Source organism: Marmota flaviventris, chromosome 8 (genome assembly GCF_047511675.1).
Source record: "Marmota flaviventris isolate mMarFla1 chromosome 8, mMarFla1.hap1, whole genome shotgun sequence".
In the NCBI taxonomy this organism is placed as follows: domain Eukaryota; kingdom Metazoa; phylum Chordata; class Mammalia; order Rodentia; family Sciuridae; genus Marmota; species Marmota flaviventris.
In genome coordinates, this window is record NC_092505.1 from 104,640,840 (window position 1) to 104,660,788 (window position 19,949).

The following is a 19,949-nucleotide window of genomic DNA, read 5'->3' on the forward strand; positions in this document are numbered from 1 at the left end:
TTCCACCATGAAGAAAGAACTGAAATTTAGATCAGTAATGATTTAATTTTATTCTTTAATCTTTTAGGGACATTCAGTTCTTGTAAGCACAATAATTTGATGAAGGGTTGCATCATTTCTATGATTGAGCTATATCTTTTTATCAACATTCTTTTTCCATTTTACCAAACACTCTTGTCCACATAATACAGGTTTTATGGAAAAACCCTTACACATGATAAATTTTAAACATATTTTAGATAATCTTTGCCACTCTTTCCATGCATTTCCACTGAATTAAACTAATGTGAGAATGAAACTGACATGAGAATTCCACCAAGAGAATCAGAAACTTCAAGAAAGACCTTTCGTGATAGTTTGTCAGCTATTAACACACAGTTATATGAGATATAGAAATATTTAGAAGAATATATTTATTAATTATAAATCTCATTCATATTTTCCATGAAGACATTAATCCTTTAAATAGTAATTGAGTGATTAATAAGTAATGTCATTATAATGCTAAACAAAAAATGTCAGCTACAGAGTTAGTAGACATATGTTCTCAATTGTTTAAAAGAAGATGCCTTAGAATAGAAATACTAATTGAATCTACACAATTATGTAATTTTTCTGTATTATTGTTTTAATCATGAAAAAAATGGAAGTTTTTTTTTTTTTTTAAGTTCACTTCTACATGTCAATACTTATTCCACTAAACCCAACTACAGTGTCCAATACCCACATTTATGGTGAAATTCCAGGAGTTTTCTCTGGGTACAAAAGGAACCCAGTAAAAATGCTGTCATCCTCAGCACTGGAATAAACCCCATTCCAATCTTTTGACAATTCCAGCCACACTTGATCTCCTGCACTTAATTTCAGGATGATGAGGAGAGAGGCCTGGTCTATTTCCTGACCGTAGAGAGTGTCTCTGGACTTGAACTGCTTCTTATTCTGGGCCACCAGGCTGATCCGAGCAGGTCGACCCTTCACAGTAACATGGTAAGAAAAGACGTATGTCCCAGGGATGCTGCAGTTAAATTTCCCAGTGGCAGGGTTGTAATCCCCTTGGTCATTATATAAAATCTTGTCAAATTTGATGGGGATGTTGGGAGGAGGGAATGGCTTTGATAAAGCAGCGCTGAAAGCGGACTGCAGGAGTTTGGCGACCTCGCCCTTGGAGCCCTTGAAGCCCCGTGAGCCCTTCTTCCCAATAGGTCCTCGGACCCCTTTGTTCCCAAGCTCACCCTTTGGCCCAGCAGGTCCCAAAAGACCAGGAGGACCTAACTCCCCTTTTTCTCCTTTAACCCCTGGATCACCTTTAGCGCCAGGCAGACCATCGGGGCCCCTTTTGCCTTCTGTCCCAGTGTCTCCTTTGCTACCTTTTTCTCCTTTTACCCCCTCCTCCCCTTTTTGCCCTTTTCCTCCCCTCTCTCCAGAATCTCCGCAGTAGCCTTTCTGTCCCACCTCCCCCTTCTCTCCTTTGGCTCCAGGCCCTCCGTTCAATCCTGGAGAGCCCACAGCCCCGGGGTCTCCTTTATCTCCTTTGGTGCCATTTTCACATGGGTCTCCCTTTGAGCCTTTTTGTCCTTTAACTCCTGCCAAGCCAATGTTTCCTTTATCCCCCTTAGGACCAAGTCCACCTGAAATGAAAAATTAAAATAACATTTAAGGATCACAAAAGCCAAACAAGATGCCATTACCACAGAGCTCAAAAAATAGGAATAAAATTTACTTCCCTGGACATGGAAACCCCTTCTTGCCTGGCAGAGGCTGTGCCTGGCAGCCATAAATGCAATGAGCAATTTATAACATATCATAATCCCAGAAAGAGAAAAGTTTGTGCTTCCAAGAAACAATAGCTTACATCCAGAATTCACATATCTACTTCTTTTTTCCACCTTTAAGATAATAAAGAATATTAAAATATTTTTGCTTACAATATAAAATTAATTACCCTTTGTATTTTGACCCATCTCAAGTATTCTCCTAAATCTCCATATTGTCTATCCAAACCCAAAATCTTACAAGGCATAGAAACTAAAACCAAAAAAAATTGACAGCTAGAGAGAGAGGAACAGAGCTCAGATATCTTTACCTCATCTCTAAATTCCTAGACCTATTTCAATCAGCACACTAAATTATTCGAAAAATAGTAGTAATTTATATTTCCATCTTACTTCTCTGAAAACTTTAAATACAAACAGGAAAAGAATGAGGGCTTTACAGCATTCATGATGGTGCACAATTATATATTTTGTATTGTACCTGGTTCTCCAGGTTTTCCTGGATATCCTGGAACTCCGCTTGTCCCTTGGTCCCCACGCTCTCCTTTTACTCCTAAAATGATACCAAGATTAACTTTTTTCCAACTATGTCATTTATGATATATCTAAAACATCCCTTTCACAACTATGTCACATTCCAGTGTTTCCTTTAACCAAAATGGTTTAAAGGTAAAATAATGTGAAAAGGGAATTTATTGAAGGCAATTGTGAATGCCAATCCCTCAAATAGACTTCATTTTGCCTATGGCATTTCCAGGACTCCTCAAACTCCTCATCACATCCTGCATATCTTGCATATGTATGTGGTTATGCTTATTTTATTATAAATTTTAAATGACAGTTCAGTTGTTTTCTTTATATGCCCACCATGCCTCAGTAAAGCACAGAACATGGTATTCTGCAATTAGCTAAAACTAGTCATAACAAAAATCCATCCAGGAATGAAAAATTATCCCTGACTTAGAACATGAAAGAAAAGTCAATTTTCATTACATGTTGGAATAATTTTCAAATGTTCTTTGGACAAATTATAAGACTATGAGAAATCATATTTGAAGAACATTGAAAGATTTGGATTTGCAGATATTTGCCATGTTACAATAAAATGGATTTTGCATTGTCCTATCTTGTTAAGTCTATCACAGACTCACTTTGATTATAAAAGACAATAGCAATAATAATAGTATTAAAAACAGTTAACTTGTATTGACAATTTGCGCCAAATACTGTTCCAAGCTCTTAACATTTTTTAACTTACCCTGGACATTTTTTAACTTCATATAATTTTATTAAATATTAATACTACCTTTTATGTAACAAGAATGCTCTATAACAGCATATTTCATCAATTTGAACACTTATAATTTACAAAGCTTAAAACACATCCCCTTCAAAAATGGTAGAGCAAATATTTTTGTTTTCACTTTTGCCAGAAGAACATGAGATATGAAAAAAATAAAAATTTGCACAGAGTCAAACATGACTGTATATTACCTTCTTTGGCATCTATTTGCCAACTTTATTATTTATATTATGACTAACAATTTTGCTTTATTTTTAATCAGAAAAAAATAAACCCTAAATCAAATTAAAAGTGATGTAAATAAATTCCCCTAATTTCACAGTACCCACTAAAGAAATCCTATGAGGTCTAAGTAGCCACTTCCTCTATTACCACTCCACAGAAAATACAAAATTAGAAATTAACTCATAGGCCATCAAGAAAATATCCAGATACATTTTGAAAGAACCCAACCAGAATGGAAGTGAAGGCCCAAGCCTATTCCAGTCCATGCTAATAATATAACATTGACCTTCACTCACAGAGTTATTTAAGTTTTCAAGTTTATTTAAGGGGTTTCATTGCTTGTAGTGAATTAATCAAGTAGTCATTAGCCAGAATGTAACCATTCTACTCATTTTATTTTATTTTTTTTAACTTTCAATCTTAGCCATGAGTCCAAGGTAAGTCTGGAAGTAAAAGGAGAGTTTCCACTTTATAGAGAGTTGGCTGAATGAATCTCTACTTTTGATCCTTCATCAAAGCATATTTTTAAGAACCTTACGATACTTCCCTATATTTTCTTCTACTTCCAGAAGTCTAGCTTCCAGAATATATGAATCACTGGGGAGGTTCATCACTCATCTTTATTTCACAGGGTTTCTGCTAACATAATTCAGCCACAAAAGGATTAAATGTTTCTGAGAATGAAAATCGCATAACTGACAAGTGTGAAGTAGCTCTTTCTTACCTTAGCGTCTTTTTTGAGTAATTACTTCACTGAATGTTCTAGCAGAAATGAGTTAGGCAGTTCCTGAGCCATGTGGAGGGTGATGTATAGATGATATTAGGTCTTTTGACATGTGACACTAAAGCTCAAACATTGAACTTGATGAATAGATGGTATTTCTACAGGCTGCTCCTATTCACTGAGGAATTTCTCAATGTCCCAGTGAATCTGTAATCTTCCCTCAGTACCTTGGAGCACTTACAGACCCAGGGATTTCCTGGGGCAGGAAAGCCTTCTTTACTGACACACCTATGGAATTATAGGATTTTTGAGCTGGAAAAGATCTATGAAAGCACTCATAACTACAAATCTTCTTTGATAGTAAACAGGGGTATAAATAAGTATCAAGTTCATTCCCCTCAATTTCCAGGCAAAGTAAAGCCACTGGTCCAAAGTCACCATTACATGCTTAATACTTCTGTTTTAATTCATGGCTCTGCACCCCATCAATACTGCCTCTGTTTTTAGTGAGTCACTGGAGATGGCAAGTTCTCCTTAGCAGTCAGGCTATCCACCTAAATTGAATATTGTAGAGCATTGCCGGCTCTATTTAGTTCTATTTACTATGAAATTAATTTGCATCATAAGTAAGAGCCCACCTGGAGTATGTAGGAAAGCACCCTTCCCCAGAGACTATACTTTGTGGTTTCCAGTCACTGGGTCAACCAGATGTCCAATCAGAAATAGGAAAGTTGTGTAACTCTGTGTGTGTGGTTTTTTTTGTGTGTGTGTGTATGTGTGTGTCTGTCTGTCTGTTGTTCCCAGACCAGTTTAGAATTTCTAAATTAGAAATTTCTAAATTTCTACTTACAAAGATAATAATTCTATATCAAATGAATTCACAATATACTTTACCAAGTACTTAAATATTTAAAAACTGACATAACTTCAAGAATCAAGAAATTACTTAGAAAATTATTCTCCTTAAAAATGATGCAAAATGTCCCTTGAGGTTTTGGCATGAAATGAAATTAATTACTTACCTTTCTCTCCTTTCTGGCCTTTTGAGCCTTGGGGTCCAATGACTCCTTGTGATCCTGGGATCCCCATATTACCAGTCTCTCCTTTAAGACCTGGAAACAGGGGTTTAAAACGATCAATATAGAAAAAAAAATCTCTTTTGAAATTCGTTAGTTAGGGGACGAGGGGGACAGTCATTTTTTTTAAACTAATAACTGTCAATGTTCTAATCATAAAATCAGGTGAGAATAAACTATTACAGAGTTCTAAGGGCAATATTTTTGTCTGATTTGCAATTTTGTACACCTGAATAGATAAATTGAGCCCATTAGTACTTGTCACTGTATTCATGGCAGTGATCAAATGATTCAGGGAAGCGGCACTACATCAAACAGCAAGAACAAAATAATTACCTGACACTAAAACTCATATGGACCGCACTTTCAAATTGGAAGCAAAAACATAATACCTAGCACTTTTAGATTTCCCATTCATCCACGTATTCATTCATTCAGGAACTATTTCTGAGGTGTCTTATACACCAAGCACCTTACACACACACACACACACACACACACACACACACACCCTGCTAGTGTTAGGAACACAGCCATTAACATGCCAGCAATCCCAATCCCCAAAAGCTGAGACTCCATGAAAGATAAGCATTGAATAGATAGCTATATAAAGAAATCAAAATTGCCACACTGTTGTTGATGATATAAAGAAAAATAGGAAGGTCCTATTGTATGATAGGGTAAAAAAAGAACCTAACTTATATTTGTGGGATCAGAGGAGAGATCCCTGAGAAAAGACTCAATGAATGCACTAGGATTTTCTGAAGCAAAAAATAGCAGGTAGTTATTTTAAGAAAGTAAGAATTAAAAAGACCATAGTATTTTTAAGCAACTGAAAAAAAAGGGGGGCACTATGGATGGAAACAGTGGTCAAGGATAAGAGGAGGCTGAGAAGCAGGCAAGGGTCAGATCACACAAGGATCAGACTTCATTGAGTGTCCTTGTTCACCAGGGCAATTCAGTTCCCTTCCACTTACCTGGACCACAGAGGGATCCTAAGCCTAGGAAAATTATTCTTCCTGAAACCCCAGTCCTATTCCACACATATGAATCACTTTCCAATTGGAATAATTTAAGGGCAGTTTCTTTGAAAGTTAACCATATAAATAAGTACATTCAACAAAATTATAATACTTCACCTTAATATAATTAAGGCTGATGGAATAGGATGAAATTATATTCAATAGAATTCCTCTTTGAAAAAATACAGTATTTGTTTGGAAGAAAACCTTTAATAAATTGTTTGCAATGGAAATTAAGGCTGAAGGCAAGGTCAAATAACCAAGGGCTGATGGATAAGCTCTTCTGTCTAGAAAAGAGAAGATTACATGGAGGAGAAAGAGATGGAGAAAGAAGAAGCAGAGAAGGTGGGAGCAAGCAAAATGGTCAATTTCATTTCCCTGTGCAATACCCACCTCCCCATGGCCCCCCAAAGGCTCAATGTGGTCACACTATTGAGGGATGTGATAAAGTGCTGTCCCAGGTGACACCGGGAACACAAAAATAACTATACATGAAGCTACAGGGAAGAGGAAGGCTGCCTCTTTCATCCCGGTAAAACGTATGTCTGGGTTTGATTTTCATAATTACCATGAAACTAAACATGAAGGGAAAAGCTGAGGCTTCAAGGTCACAAATTGATTTTGACTCCAGGTTCTGCACTCACAGGTGCTACAACCTCTAGATTTACCAAACATTCCCTAGACTGTGACCAAATCATCAGGTGAAATGCAATGATATTTTTAACATTTCTATAAAGATTTGAAATAAAATAAAATGCCAACCATTCTTGACATGTAGTACCTGCAATCATAATTGAACTAAAGAGAGAAGCAGAAGATAAAACTTTAAAATAGAATTTTTAACCTTTGCTGATTATTAGATATATCTGAATATTTCAAGATGTTTTCATTCAGAAAGTTTATAAAGTTAGACTAGTGACTTTTAAAAGCAGATAATGCAAAATGTGATATTTGCAATGTGCATGTTTATGTGTTCATGTGACCAAGGTCTGAAAATTAATAAAGGAGAATTGAAATGGTTGGATTTTAGTAGCCTTGTTTTTCTTTTTCAAATTTGTTCAATGTTGCTCTTAGATTTCTAATGAGAGAGAGGAGAGCAGAGTGGAGAGGAGAGGAGTGAAGGGGAGGGGAAGAGAGGAAGAAGTAATATCTTTAAAAATACTAATATCTGGAACATATGTCTCTTTCTGAATCTCAAAAGCAGTATCCTGTCATATAAGCTTCCAAGTATTCCACAAGACAGGTCCATACTCCTACCATAGATAACTGGAAAGATAAAAATGATTATCTGAGTATTTATTTTATCCCAGGCACCACAATGAGTTCTTGTGTGTATCTCTTTCTTCTTGAGGATTCTGTGAAGTCAGTATCATTGTTATCACATGTTACCATTTTGGAAACTGAGACTGACAGAAGTAATGAAGCTTCTCTAGGGTAAGACCATGATAGAATCAATGTTTTCAGCCTTTAGGCACTGTCCAGTCAGACTAAAACAGGCTAATAACTTGACATCTTCAAAATATTTGTCACATAGGATTAGAGGAGGGGTTGAACTCTAAGAACAGCCCAGTCAAATCCATGACTGGGTAAAACAAAAGCCCTGATATTGTAGACTTCAAAGCCTTAGATGACAGCTTAGCAACCAGTTGTGTCTACTTGACCCTGCCCTTGGGGTTTCCACTCGCAAACAGCTTGCCAGCCAAACAGGATGCTAGGAAAGTTCTGGTAAATATGACTTTCTTAGACTCATCACATTTTGCAAGTTTTAGCAACCTTGAAATCTTGATGCCCCTGGCCACTGCCCATCTCCTTCACCCCTTAATCCATCCCCGAATAAATGCTGACTATATATATTAAAAGATCCCGCAATGGGATGAAATGAATGAAAAGCCCGTGAAGATGTATAATTACTGACTTTATAACTTTCTGTTCTTCAGGCAAGACTCAGCAAACATCGATATGAATTCTTTTCAGGGAAGAGAGAATTTGAAATTGACATTTTGATCTTAATTTTACCTTGAATTCTCTCTGCTACATGACATGTAAAAGTCAAAATGTATTACAATAAAACTGAAAGTATATTCATTACATATATATTAAAGACATCTACAATTTTGAAATAAATAACCACAGTGTTCAATGGAGAAAATTCCTGGGCAAGGACACAGTGTTGCTTCAGAATTTCAATGAGGAGCAAACCGAATCCCGCACTTCATTCTCTACCTCACAGGCATTCCATCTCTAATCCTAACTACAAATAGCACTCAAAAAATCCATCAGTCAGCACACATTCTTACCAGGCAATAGAATTTTCATCTACCTTTTTAAATCAGCCATTAATGAAAAGACTGTACAGATAATAAATGCACTCAGCTAGGAGATCTGGAGCACCAGTACTGAGGTCAGAAATCCCTGCCTTGACTCTAGCCAGAAAGTCCAAGAGAACTTTCTGCAGTGACAAAAATGTTCTATAATACCTGTGCTGTTCAAATGAGTAGTCACTGGCCACATATGGTAATCAGACACTTGAAATGATTGTGGAACTGAATTGCTTATCATATTTAATTTCAGTATTTATTAATAACCACACATATGACTAGGGGTTACCATGTTGGGCAGCACAGCACCCATTTGCATTTGCATTTGTGACAATCTTACCCCTAGGCCTATCACCATCTGCATGACAGTATAAAAATCTTTATAACAATGCCATCCCCTGACCCACCTCTTCATTGATGTACAAGTGAGAAACATGGCTTCCCATATATTTCAAATACCTGGTTTTCCAGTCTTTCCAGGTTCTCCTTTCTGCCCCACAATAGGTGAGCAACAACGACAACAATTCAACAAGAAATCAGCTGTGTCAAGAGTGAGGTTTTCAAAGGAAAAGAGAGTGGCAGTGGCGAAGGCAGACTCCAGGGCTGAGGGGTCAGTGGTTGGTGCCGCCATTGCAGGCATTTCCATCAAGGGGTTTTCTTCTTCCTCCTGAGGTGAACCACTGGATGGCTTTAGACCCTTGGGTATCTCTTGTCCTTCATATTTTTTCGTAAATTTGATGTATGGTGTGGTCTTTGCTCTTGTGTCCACACCAGCAATAGCCAAAATAATTAAAATGACCCAAATCCAAGAAAACATCCACATATTTGAGGCTGGAAGAAAGATAGGATAAAAAATAGACACAAATTATATGAGTTTCAATTGAAAAGACTAAGTGAAATAAATATATACTTATATGGGAGAAATATATGCATATGTGAACCATAAGAATGAACAGAATGCATAATATAAAATGATATATTGTTGATATATTTTATATGTAAATGTGTGCTTGAATCAAAACCAAATATTTTATTTACTTGAAGTATTTATTATAAGGAACACTTTGTTTCAGTTCTCCTTTCTGGTTGTTTTCTCAGTGTTACATGTTCTAAAGTAGTATTCTCAATCATTCAAATTATCTTGCCAAATAGCAAACATGATCTATAATAAATGCAACACGACTTAATAGCTCATATACCCTGTGGAAAAAAAAATATGTGTAATTTCCTGACTGACCTCACTCAGATTTATAGGAATCAAATATATTTGTATTAAAGAGAGATGAAAAATATTGAACAGAATGTTTTATTCCAGCAAACTCAATTATTTCAAGAAAAAAAATACTGATGAAATAGTCTTTAAATCTACCAGGGATAATGGTCCTGGTTGTGAGAGCACTCTTTGGGAATCTATTATAATTAACAGAGAGGGAGACAATAAAAAATCATAAATTCGAATATATCCTATGTCCTTAGATTCTTTACATGCCATTTAACTCTTTAATTCTTTGCTTTATAATTTGGGGAGTTTTTCTGAAAACTCACATTTATCCTTGTATTCTTCTAATGGGATAAAGTGTGGTTATTCTTATTAAGGTTTTATAAATGTCCAAAGTAAATGATACAAGGTTTGCAATGAAGTAAAATTGTGATAGTTCACAGTATTCCGTTCCCCCATCAACTCCCAGAAGTCTAGTAGCTTCTAACAGACAGCCAAGGTTAGAAATGCATGTTATATGTTAGGAGAAAAAACAATTAAGATAATTAGTAAGAGAATAAAAAGAAAGAAAGAAAATAAGGATAGTAAAAACACCTACTATGCATAGAGTCACTACTATGAGAAGGTTCCTTACATCAATTCAGCCAGTTCTCAAAACAGCTATGCGGTAGGTGACATACTTCTTCACCTTCACAGAGGAGGAAGCAGCCAACAAGGGATTACATACCTTGTCCAGGTCACACAGCCAGTAAATTATGGATTTAGGACTTAAATCCAGGATTCTTTAATTTCAAACCCTAAACCCTTTCCACAAATCATGTGTCATTTATAAGGATGGGATTAAAGAACAATAAATCCAAGGGTAGCTCAATGGAACAGAGCTATGGAGGAGACAGATATAAATCAGAGCAGATGAGAAGAGACAAGATAAGATACTTCCTCTCCCAAATCACATAAAGATCCAAAATGTTAACCTTCCTTCTTCCATATTCATCCACTTACTATCAACCATGTCACCAGCAGTGCAGGATTACACATAATGTTGACACCAAACATAACCCATGTTTCTGTTCTTAGGAGCCTACAGTCCAAGAAGGAGCAATGAGAAGCAACAAAAACAAAGAGGGGGAAATGTGAAAGGCAGTGCATCATGCTGCATTTCTCCAAATACAGATCCCACTCTTACAAACACTATACCCCGCGCAAGTGAACACACCAAACAAGGTTAACAATGCACCTGCCAGTCAAACCAGCCTCCGCAAAAACTAGGATATTGTTTAAATGCAAAGTAATTGAACTTTCAATAGCTCATACAATTGCATTCAATAAAACAATCATTTGTTCAACAAACATTTATTTGAACATCTAAGAAGCCTTGTGCTGGGTCCTACAATAAGAAGCCTAGTAAAACCCAGTTCAACCCTTTTAAGAATCTTTTCCACAGTAAACATCCAAATATAACGAGGCCCACATCTTGAGACTATAAAGAAATAGATCTGGCCAAAGGCCCAAAGTGAAATATTAGTGGCTTTTCATTCTCTCACCACTTTACTATAAGAAGCACTGGAGTTTGCAGAATGCTGAGTGTTAAAGCTCTAGGATATTTTCTATGGTATCTGTAAAAAGTGAAGTCACAGGGGAAATAACCTTCCTTTTTCCTTAATAGAACATGTCTGTGTTATTCTTCCATTCCTACAAAATATTTTTGATCCTGGAAGCAAGTTTGTGATAGGATTTTGGTAAACTAGTCCTAAGGGTGCAGGCAAGAGAGGGGTTGAAAGAAAGGAAAGGACTCAACACTGAGAACCCGGCAGGCATTGTTCTAGGCACTTCATAATTGTTACGTCATTTATACCACACAAGAACCATGCAAGATAAGATTTATTATGCACTACAATTGGTTATAAAACGGAGGCACAGAGATGTTAAGTGGCCCGCCCAAGGTGGTGGTGTTAGGAAGCAGAGGAGCTGCCATCAAAACATAGGTCCACTTGACTCTGAAGTGTACTTCCTACTGTGTCATGCTGTGTGGGGATTAATGAGTGATCAGAGATGCTGCAAAAGTAAATGGAAGTTGGACCCTCCATGAAGCTCAACCCTGAGCCATTTGTTGAAAAGTGATCTACTGCAGACAGGAACTGGGAAATTAATGAGAGAGACAAAGAAGAGAAAAGGGAAAAGTCTGGCTCTGACAGTAGAACACATTGGTGCTGGGCAAACAAAGTTACTGAAGGGAACACAGCACATCTGACAAGAAGCCAAAAGATTACAGAAAGGAATGGACAGAGCCAACAAGTACAAGGAAGGTGCTCAGTGTCCCTATCTGAGGGCATGAATTGTCTTCATATAAGTTTTTCTTGCATTGTGGGTTCCTGCTTCCCAATTTAAGTATAGATGTTAAAGGATAATGTTGTTGGCACTTTAAAACTGTGAAAAACTCCCCAAACACAAAGCCTTTTGAAGATTGCAGCCAAGTATTGGTAGTAAACTGATGGATGATGAGGACATATCATTTCTTTTTATAATAACAGCATTTTGTGAAAGAGTGCCAGTCCCAAGCCTAGATCTTAGGACATGTGTGTTTCCACTTGCTTTCTTGCCCTTTTGTCATTGCTATCAGAAGGATGTGAATCAGCTAGCTTACTAGTCACCAGAGGAAGATGAGAGACACATGGAGTAGAGTTGCCCTAGCCAAACACACCCTAAAGCAGAGCACCCAAAAGAGGAGGTAAGGCCTCCTGACACAAACTGAGATACAATTTACCTCAGACATTTGTTCCAGTTATCCACTGCTGTTTAACAAGGTAGCCCAAACTCAGTGTCTTAAAACAACAAAACCATTTTATTATGGCTAACAGTTCTGTGGTTCAGATACTCAGGCCTGGATTGGCCAGGTGATTCCTCTGCTCTGTGAGACACTGACAAAGTCATTTAGTAGTGTTCAGCTGATGGGTGGGTCAGTTGGGAGGGACTAACCTACAAATCTGGTGTCTCAATAGAAATGGAAGACTGAACTTGACTTGTACTTGTGATCACATGGTTTACAGGTTTACCAATCTCAACATAGTTTTTCCATAATGGCTCAGGGGTCCCAAAGAGAATGTTTCAAAAACATGGAAGCTCAGGGGCTCAAAATGTTATTCTGAGAACTGCATTTCCCAGAAATTCTTGCCATCAGGATTCCAGTTTAGTTTTTGCCAATGGAAAAAAAAAAGTACATGGAATATATGAGACAGAATGTAGAAAACAATTGTCTCCTGCAAGCAGCAGCTAGTAAATGCATGGGCTTTGGCAGATGTGAAATTTTGTGGTGGCCCTCGGCACAACAACATCCCACCTTCGTTCTGCAGGTGGCTGTGACTATGAGCAGCAGTATCCTGTGGTTCTTGCCCCAAGCAATAGTAACAATACAGTGACTCCCTGAAAACTAGAGATAAAATTGACAGCTAGTGGCAGACCTCCCTGCCCTTTCCCCTCCCTGCTTCAATGATTGAATAAGCACCTAATTGCCTGTATTAAATCCCTTTCTGCCTAACATACCTACATTGATTCCAGACCAAATCCTATTATCATTTATTCTTCTCCATTTAATTTAACTCTATTTCTATTATTATAAACTCCCAGCCTGCCAGCCTGTCTAATGTCCAATTCTTTATTCTTTTTCCTTAACCCATTAACTCCCCATCCATCCATACCTTTATCTATTACAAAAACAAAAATTTTTGTCAAAATATACCCCCAAATCAGTTTCAGTCATCAAATAATCCATGCCAGTATTATATTTCAGTTGTATTGTAAATGTTAATTCCATATAAATAATTTTTAGATAATTTCAGATACATGGTTATGTGTACATATGTTGCATAGGCCAAAAAGAGGTGATTTTTTTTACCTAAAGTATATTCTTCCCCTTTGACCCTGTATAGCTATAGAAAATTATAAGATGAAATTTAAAAGTCCCTAGCATCCTTTTGCTATTTGAATAGCATGTGAGACTTGAGATCTCTCACAATATTTCATTTAGAGCAGTGTTTTATACTGTGTTTCTTTCCATGCTCATGTTTTTCTTTCTTTCTCTCTTTCTTCCTCTATTTCTTTTTCTTTTGTGTTAGTCAGCTTTTCATTGCTGTGACCAAAGTATCCAACAAGATCAACTTGGAGGAGGAAAAGTTTATTTTGGCTCAGAGTATCAAAGATTCAGTTCATGGTCAGCTGCTTCCACTGCTTTTACATTCAGCCTCACACAAAAATCTCAGGACATGGGCAAATGTAGAGAAGTTCTTTAACAAAACGTGAAATGAATGGCCTCTAGTCTATGCCCAGAGAATCCTCCTTCCCCTCTGAAACCTCCTAAGCAAAAGCTTTACTGTCTGCATTTTGGTTGGCATTCTTGTCTTCTGCACACCCAGTAGATTTATCAATTAAGCTCTGCTTACAACATTTTAAAGCTTCTGCAGCCCACATCTCCAAATTTTCCAGACTCTTCCTATAAACGTTTCCAAAGTGTTCTGAACCACGTGATGGTCAGGTTAGTCATAGTAATGGCCTTACTTCTTAGTACTAATTTCTATGTTAGTCAGATTTGTGTTGCTAAGACCAAAATAACTGACAAAAACAATTTAGAGGAGGAAAAGCTTAATTTGGGGAGCTCACAGTTCAGAAGTTTAATCCACAGTTAACTAAGTCCATTATTCTGGGCCCAATGTTGGGGAGCAGTACATCATGGCAGAAGGGCATGGTGGAATAGAAGCAGCTCCCCTCCATGGGAGCCAGGAATCAGGGTAGGAGGTGCCCCAGACAAGATCAGCTCTTTCAGGACACATCCCCAGTGCCCCACTTCCTTCAGTCATACCCAACCTGCCTACAGTTATCACCCCATTAGTTCATTTAAGCTAAAATGTACTGATTAGGTTAGGCTCTCATAATCTAATCATTTAACCTCCTTCATTAACACAGAAACTTTTAAGGCACACCTCCTAACCAAACCATAACCCCTTAGACAAACTAACCAAAAGAAAAATACAGAAGAACCAAGTTAATAAAATTAGAAATGAAAAAGGAGAAATCACTAATCATACATATCTCGGAAATCTAGAGGATCATTAGGTACTATTTTGAAAACTTATACACTAATGAATTGGAAAACCCAGAAGAAGTGGATACATTTCTAGATACATATGACCTGCCAAAATTGAATCAAGAGACATATAAAACCTAAACAAATAGTTAACAATGAGACAGAAGCACTAATAAAATCCTTCCAACAAAGAAAAGCCCAGGACCAGATGGATTCTCAGCTGAATTCTATCAGACCTTTAAATAAGAATTAATACCAATGATCCTCAAATTATTTCATGAAATAAAAATGAATGGAACACTTCCAAATTCATTCTATGAAGCCAGTATTATCCTCATAGCAAAACCAGATAAGGATACTTCAAGAGGAAAGAAAACTACAGATCAATATCTTTGATACATTTAGACGCAAAAGTCCTTAATAAAATATTAGAAAATCATATTCAACAACAGATTAAGAAGATTTTTCATCATGACCAAGTTGGTTTTAGCCAAGGACTGCAAGGATGATTTAATTTATGCAAATCAATAAATGTATTTCACCACATACATAGAATTAAAGACAAAAGCCATATACATAGTCATCTAAATAGATGCAGAGAAAGCCTTTGACAAAATTCAGCACACATTCATGATAATATCACTGAAGAAACTAAGGATAAAGGACTCTACCTCAATATCTTAGGAAATACATGACAAATCCTAATCATCATCATAGTGAATGGGAAAACTGAGAGCATTTCCTTAAAAATTCAGAATAATAATACCACTCCTATTCTATATAGTAATAGAAAGTCTAGTCAGAACAATTAGGACAGAGAAGTAAATAAAAGGGATAAAAATCAGAAAGGAAGAAGTTGAATTATCACTATTTGCAGATGATTCAATTTTATACTTTGAAGGTCTAAAACACTCCACCAGAAGACTGCTAGGGCTAAGAAAAAAAAATTCAGTAAAGTAGCAGGTTATAAAATCTGGATACAAAAATCAATAGCTTTCCTATACACCTGCAATGAATCTGTTGAAAAAGAAATCAGAAAAACAATCCCATTTACAATTACTTCAAAAAAAAGAAAGAAAGAAAGAAAAGAAAAAAGGAAGAAAAAAAGAAACAAAACTAACCAAGAAAGTGAAATCCCTCTACAATGAAAATTACAGAACATTGAAGAAAGAAATTGAAGAAGACACAAGAAAATGGTAAGACCACTCATGTTCATAGATAGGCAAAAATAATCAATATTGTTAAAATGGCCATACTACCAAAAGCAATATACAGATTTTAATGCAATCCCCATCAAAATACCAATGACATTACATCATTTCACAGAACTAGAAAAAAAAAAATCATAAAATTCATTTGGAAGAATGAAAGACCCAGAATAGCCAAAGCAATTCTAAGCCAAAAAGGCAATGCTGGAGACATCATAATGCCTGACTTCAGAGTTATAGTAACAAAAACTGCATGGTACAGGCATAAAAACAGACACATGAACCAATGGGACAGAAAAGAAGACACAGAGACAAACTAACACAGATACAGTCATCGGATCCTTGACAAAGGTGCCAAAAATACACTGGAGGAAAGACAGCCTGTTTAGCAAATAATGCTGGGGAAACTGGTTATCCATATACAGGAGAATGAGACTAAACCCTTATCCCTCACCCTGCACAAAAATGAATTCAACACAATACCCTTTATTCAATCAAAAGTTATTTATTAAAGATCATTGTATAAACTGTGGTATACATACACAATGAAATATTACTCAGCATTAAAAGAGAATAAAATCATGGCATTTGCAGGTAAATGGATGGAGTTGGAGAATATCAAACTAAGAGAAGTAAGCCAGTCCCAAAAAAACAAACGCTGAATGGTTTCTCTGATAAGTGGATGCTGATCCATAATGGGAGTAGGTGAGAGCATGGGAGAAATGGAGAAACTTTGGATAGGGCAAAGAGAAAGGAGGGGGAAGGGAGAGGACATGGGGGTAGGAAAGATGGTGGAATAAGATGGATATCATTACCCTAGGTACATGTATGAAGACATAAATGGTGTGACTCTACTCTGTATACAACCAGAGAAATAAAAAATTATGTTCCATATACTATAATCCATATACTATGACCCAATTTTATGTTCCAAATTACATTTCAAATGAATTGAAATGCATTCTGCTTTCATGTATAATAAATTAGAACAAATAAATAAATATTTTTTAAAAAAAAATAAAGATCACTGTGTCATATGCAGGAGAACAAAATATCTGCTCTCATAGATACTATAATTCAATGTGAATAACAAATATAAGATGGTAAATATAAATAAGGAAAACTACCCCTTTTACAATAACCTCAAAACAAAATAAGATACTTAGGAATCAATTTAATGAAAGAGGTGAGAGATCTGTACAATGAAAACTACAGAACTCTAAAGAAAGAAATCAAAGAAGACCTTAGAAGATGGAAAGATCTACCTTGCTCTTGGATAAGCAGAATTAATATTATCAAAATGAACATACTACCAAAAGTATTATACAGATTTAATGCAATTCCAATCAAAATCCCAATGACATTCCTCATAGAAATAGAAAAAGCGATCATGAAATTCATCTGGAAAAATAAGAGATGTAGAATAGCTAAAACAATCCTTAGTAAGAAGAGTTAAGCAGGTGGCATTACTATATCACCTTAAACTATACTACAGAGGGTATACAAAAACAGCATGGTATTGGCACCAAAACAGACTGGTAGACCAATGGTACAGAATATAGGACACAGACACTAACTCACAAAACTACAATTATCTTACATTAGACAAAGGTGCCAAAAACATGTGTTGGAGAAAAGATTGCCTCTTCAACAAATGGTGCTGAGAAAACTGGAAATCCATATGCAACAAAATGAAATTAAACCCCTATCTCTCACTATGCACAAAACTCAACTCAAAGTGGATCGAGGATCTAGGAATTAAACCAAAGACTCTGCATCTAATAGAAGAAAACGGTAGGCACTAATCTTCATCATGTGGGATTAGGCCCCAACTTCCTTAATAAGACTCCTATAGCACAACAATTAAAACCAAGGATCAATAAATGGGATGGAATCAAACTAAAAAGCTTATTCTCAGCAAATGAAACAATCCGTGAGGTAAACAGAGAGCCTACATCCTGGGAGCAAATTTTTACTCTTCACACATCAGATAGAGCACTAATCTCTAGGGTATACAAAGAACTCAAAAAGCTAAACACCAAAAAAAAACAACAAACAAACAAACAAATAACCCAATCAACAAATGGGCCAGTGACCTGAACAGACACTTCTCAGAAGAGGATATATAATCAATCAACAAATATATGAAAAAAAATGTTCATCATCTCTAGTAATTAAAGAAATGCAAATCAAAACCACTCTAAGATATCATCTCACTCCAGTCAGAATGGCAGCTATTATGAAAACAAACAACAATAAGTGTTGGCGAGAATGTGGGAAAAAGGTACACTCATACATTGCTGGTGGGACTGCAAATTAGTGCAGCCAATATGGAAAGCAGTATGGAGATTCTTTGGAAGGAACGGAACCACAATTTGACCCAGCTATCCCTCTCCTCAATTTATACCCAAAAGACTTAAAAACAGCATACTATAGGGACACAGCCACATCAATGTTTATAGCAGCACAATTCACAATAGCTAAACTATGAAGCCAACTTAGATGCCCTTCAGTGGATGAATGGATAAAAAAAAATGTGGCATATATACACAATGGAATTTTACTCAGCAATAAAAGAGAATAAAATCATGACATTTGCAGGTAAATGGATGGAGTTCTAGAATATAATGCTTAGTGAAGTTAGCCAATCCCAAAAAAACAAATGCCGAATGTTATCTCTGATATAAGGAGGCTGACTCATAGTGGGGTAGAGAGGGGGAGCATGGGAGGAATAGATGAATTCTAGATAGGGCAGAGGGGTGGGAGAAAAAGGGAGGAGGCAGGGGATTAGCAAGGATGGTGGAATGTGACAGACATCATCATCCAAAGTACATGTATAAAGACACGAATTGGTGTCAACATACTTCATATACAATCAGAGATATGAAAAATTGTGCTGTATACATGTAATAAGAATTGTAATGCATTCTTCTGTCATTTATTTTTTAAAATCAATTTTTTAAAAGAATGGTAAATAAATAAATTCCAGACTGCAATAGTACTATGGAGAAAATAAGTAAGGGTATTTGATAAAGAATAACAAGGAAAGTTTATTTCAGACTGGTGAGCCAAAGAAAGGTGAGGAAACAGCACTTAGCTGATAGGAAAGTCCTGAGGAAAATGCACTGATAAATCAAGAGCGAACAGCCTTAGAACAAACAGGAACCGGATATGCCTTTGGAAGAGAAAGAAATGAAACCAGTATGCCCCAGATGTGTGGAGAGAGAGGAGAGAACTATGGGGTGTCTGGGTGCATCATGCTGCAACCCATCTTAAGGATTTCTTATTCTACAGGTTATAAAAAAAGTAATCAAAAAGTAAAACCCAGGGACAGACTTGATAATAGCTTTAAAGTTCCACCATAGATACCCTATGGAGGATGTTTGAAGGTGGGACAGCACGCCTGTAATCCCAGCCTCCGGGAGGCTGAGACAGGAGGATTTGGGGTTCAAAGCCAGCCTCAACAACAGCAAAGCACTAAGCAACTCAGTGAGATCCTGTCTCTAAATAAAACATAAATAGGGCTGAGGATATGGCTCCGTAGTTGAGTGTGCCTGAGTTCAATGCTCAGCATCCAAAAACAAAACAAACAACAAACAAAAAATGGAGGCTATTGTAGTAGTCCAAGCAAGAGATGATAGTGACTTAGAACAATTTGTTGACATTATTTCACAAATTAAAAGATCAACCCATTCTTGAAAATAAACTTCAATTTATTTTCTATCTGGAAAGTTCATTCTTCGACCTAAATTAGAATTTAACTTTATATTTTGACCCGAGAAGTTTTCTTGGAATTATAGTTTTTATTAATATAATTTAAATTGAGGGTTAAGGAAAAAATGAGTATAATTTTATACATGGAAATTTCCTAAGGAAAATGGTCAACAATTATTTTCTTTTGGAAATTCAAGTTGAGGTTTAGATATTGGTCACGTTTTACTTTAGTATAGATTGAATCAGGAAAAAAAAGTTTTATAATAGGCAGAAAACCTAAACACAGAATTT

The 19,949-nt window shown here is 36.3% G+C and overlaps 1 protein-coding gene across 1 annotated transcript; it reads right to left on the bottom strand.

Annotated features, from left to right (window-relative positions):
* Positions 1 to 729: 729 nt before the first annotated feature.
* Positions 730 to 9,263, bottom strand: Otol1 (otolin 1). Its single transcript, XM_027953295.2, has 4 exons — positions 8,900 to 9,263; positions 5,047 to 5,136; positions 2,254 to 2,325; positions 730 to 1,628 (listed from the first exon to the last, which is right to left on the bottom strand). The coding sequence occupies exons 1-4, from the start codon at positions 9,261 to 9,263 to the stop codon at positions 730 to 732; spliced, it is 1,425 nt and encodes a 474-aa protein (XP_027809096.2).
* Positions 9,264 to 19,949: the final 10,686 nt, after the last annotated feature.

Bases quoted from the DNA above. Each gene is read 5' to 3' on its own strand.
- Otol1 (XM_027953295.2), bottom strand. From the start codon at position 9,263: ATGTGGATGTTTTCTTGGATTTGGGTCATTTTAATTATTTTGGCTATT. The intron at 5,137-8,899 runs GTATTTGAAATA...CCCTGTTTCCAG, and splicing joins TGGAAAGACTGGAAAACCAG to GTCTTAAAGGAGAGACTGGT. The intron at 2,326-5,046 runs GTAAGTAATTAA...GTATCATTTTAG, and splicing joins AGGCCAGAAAGGAGAGAAAG to GAGTAAAAGGAGAGCGTGGG.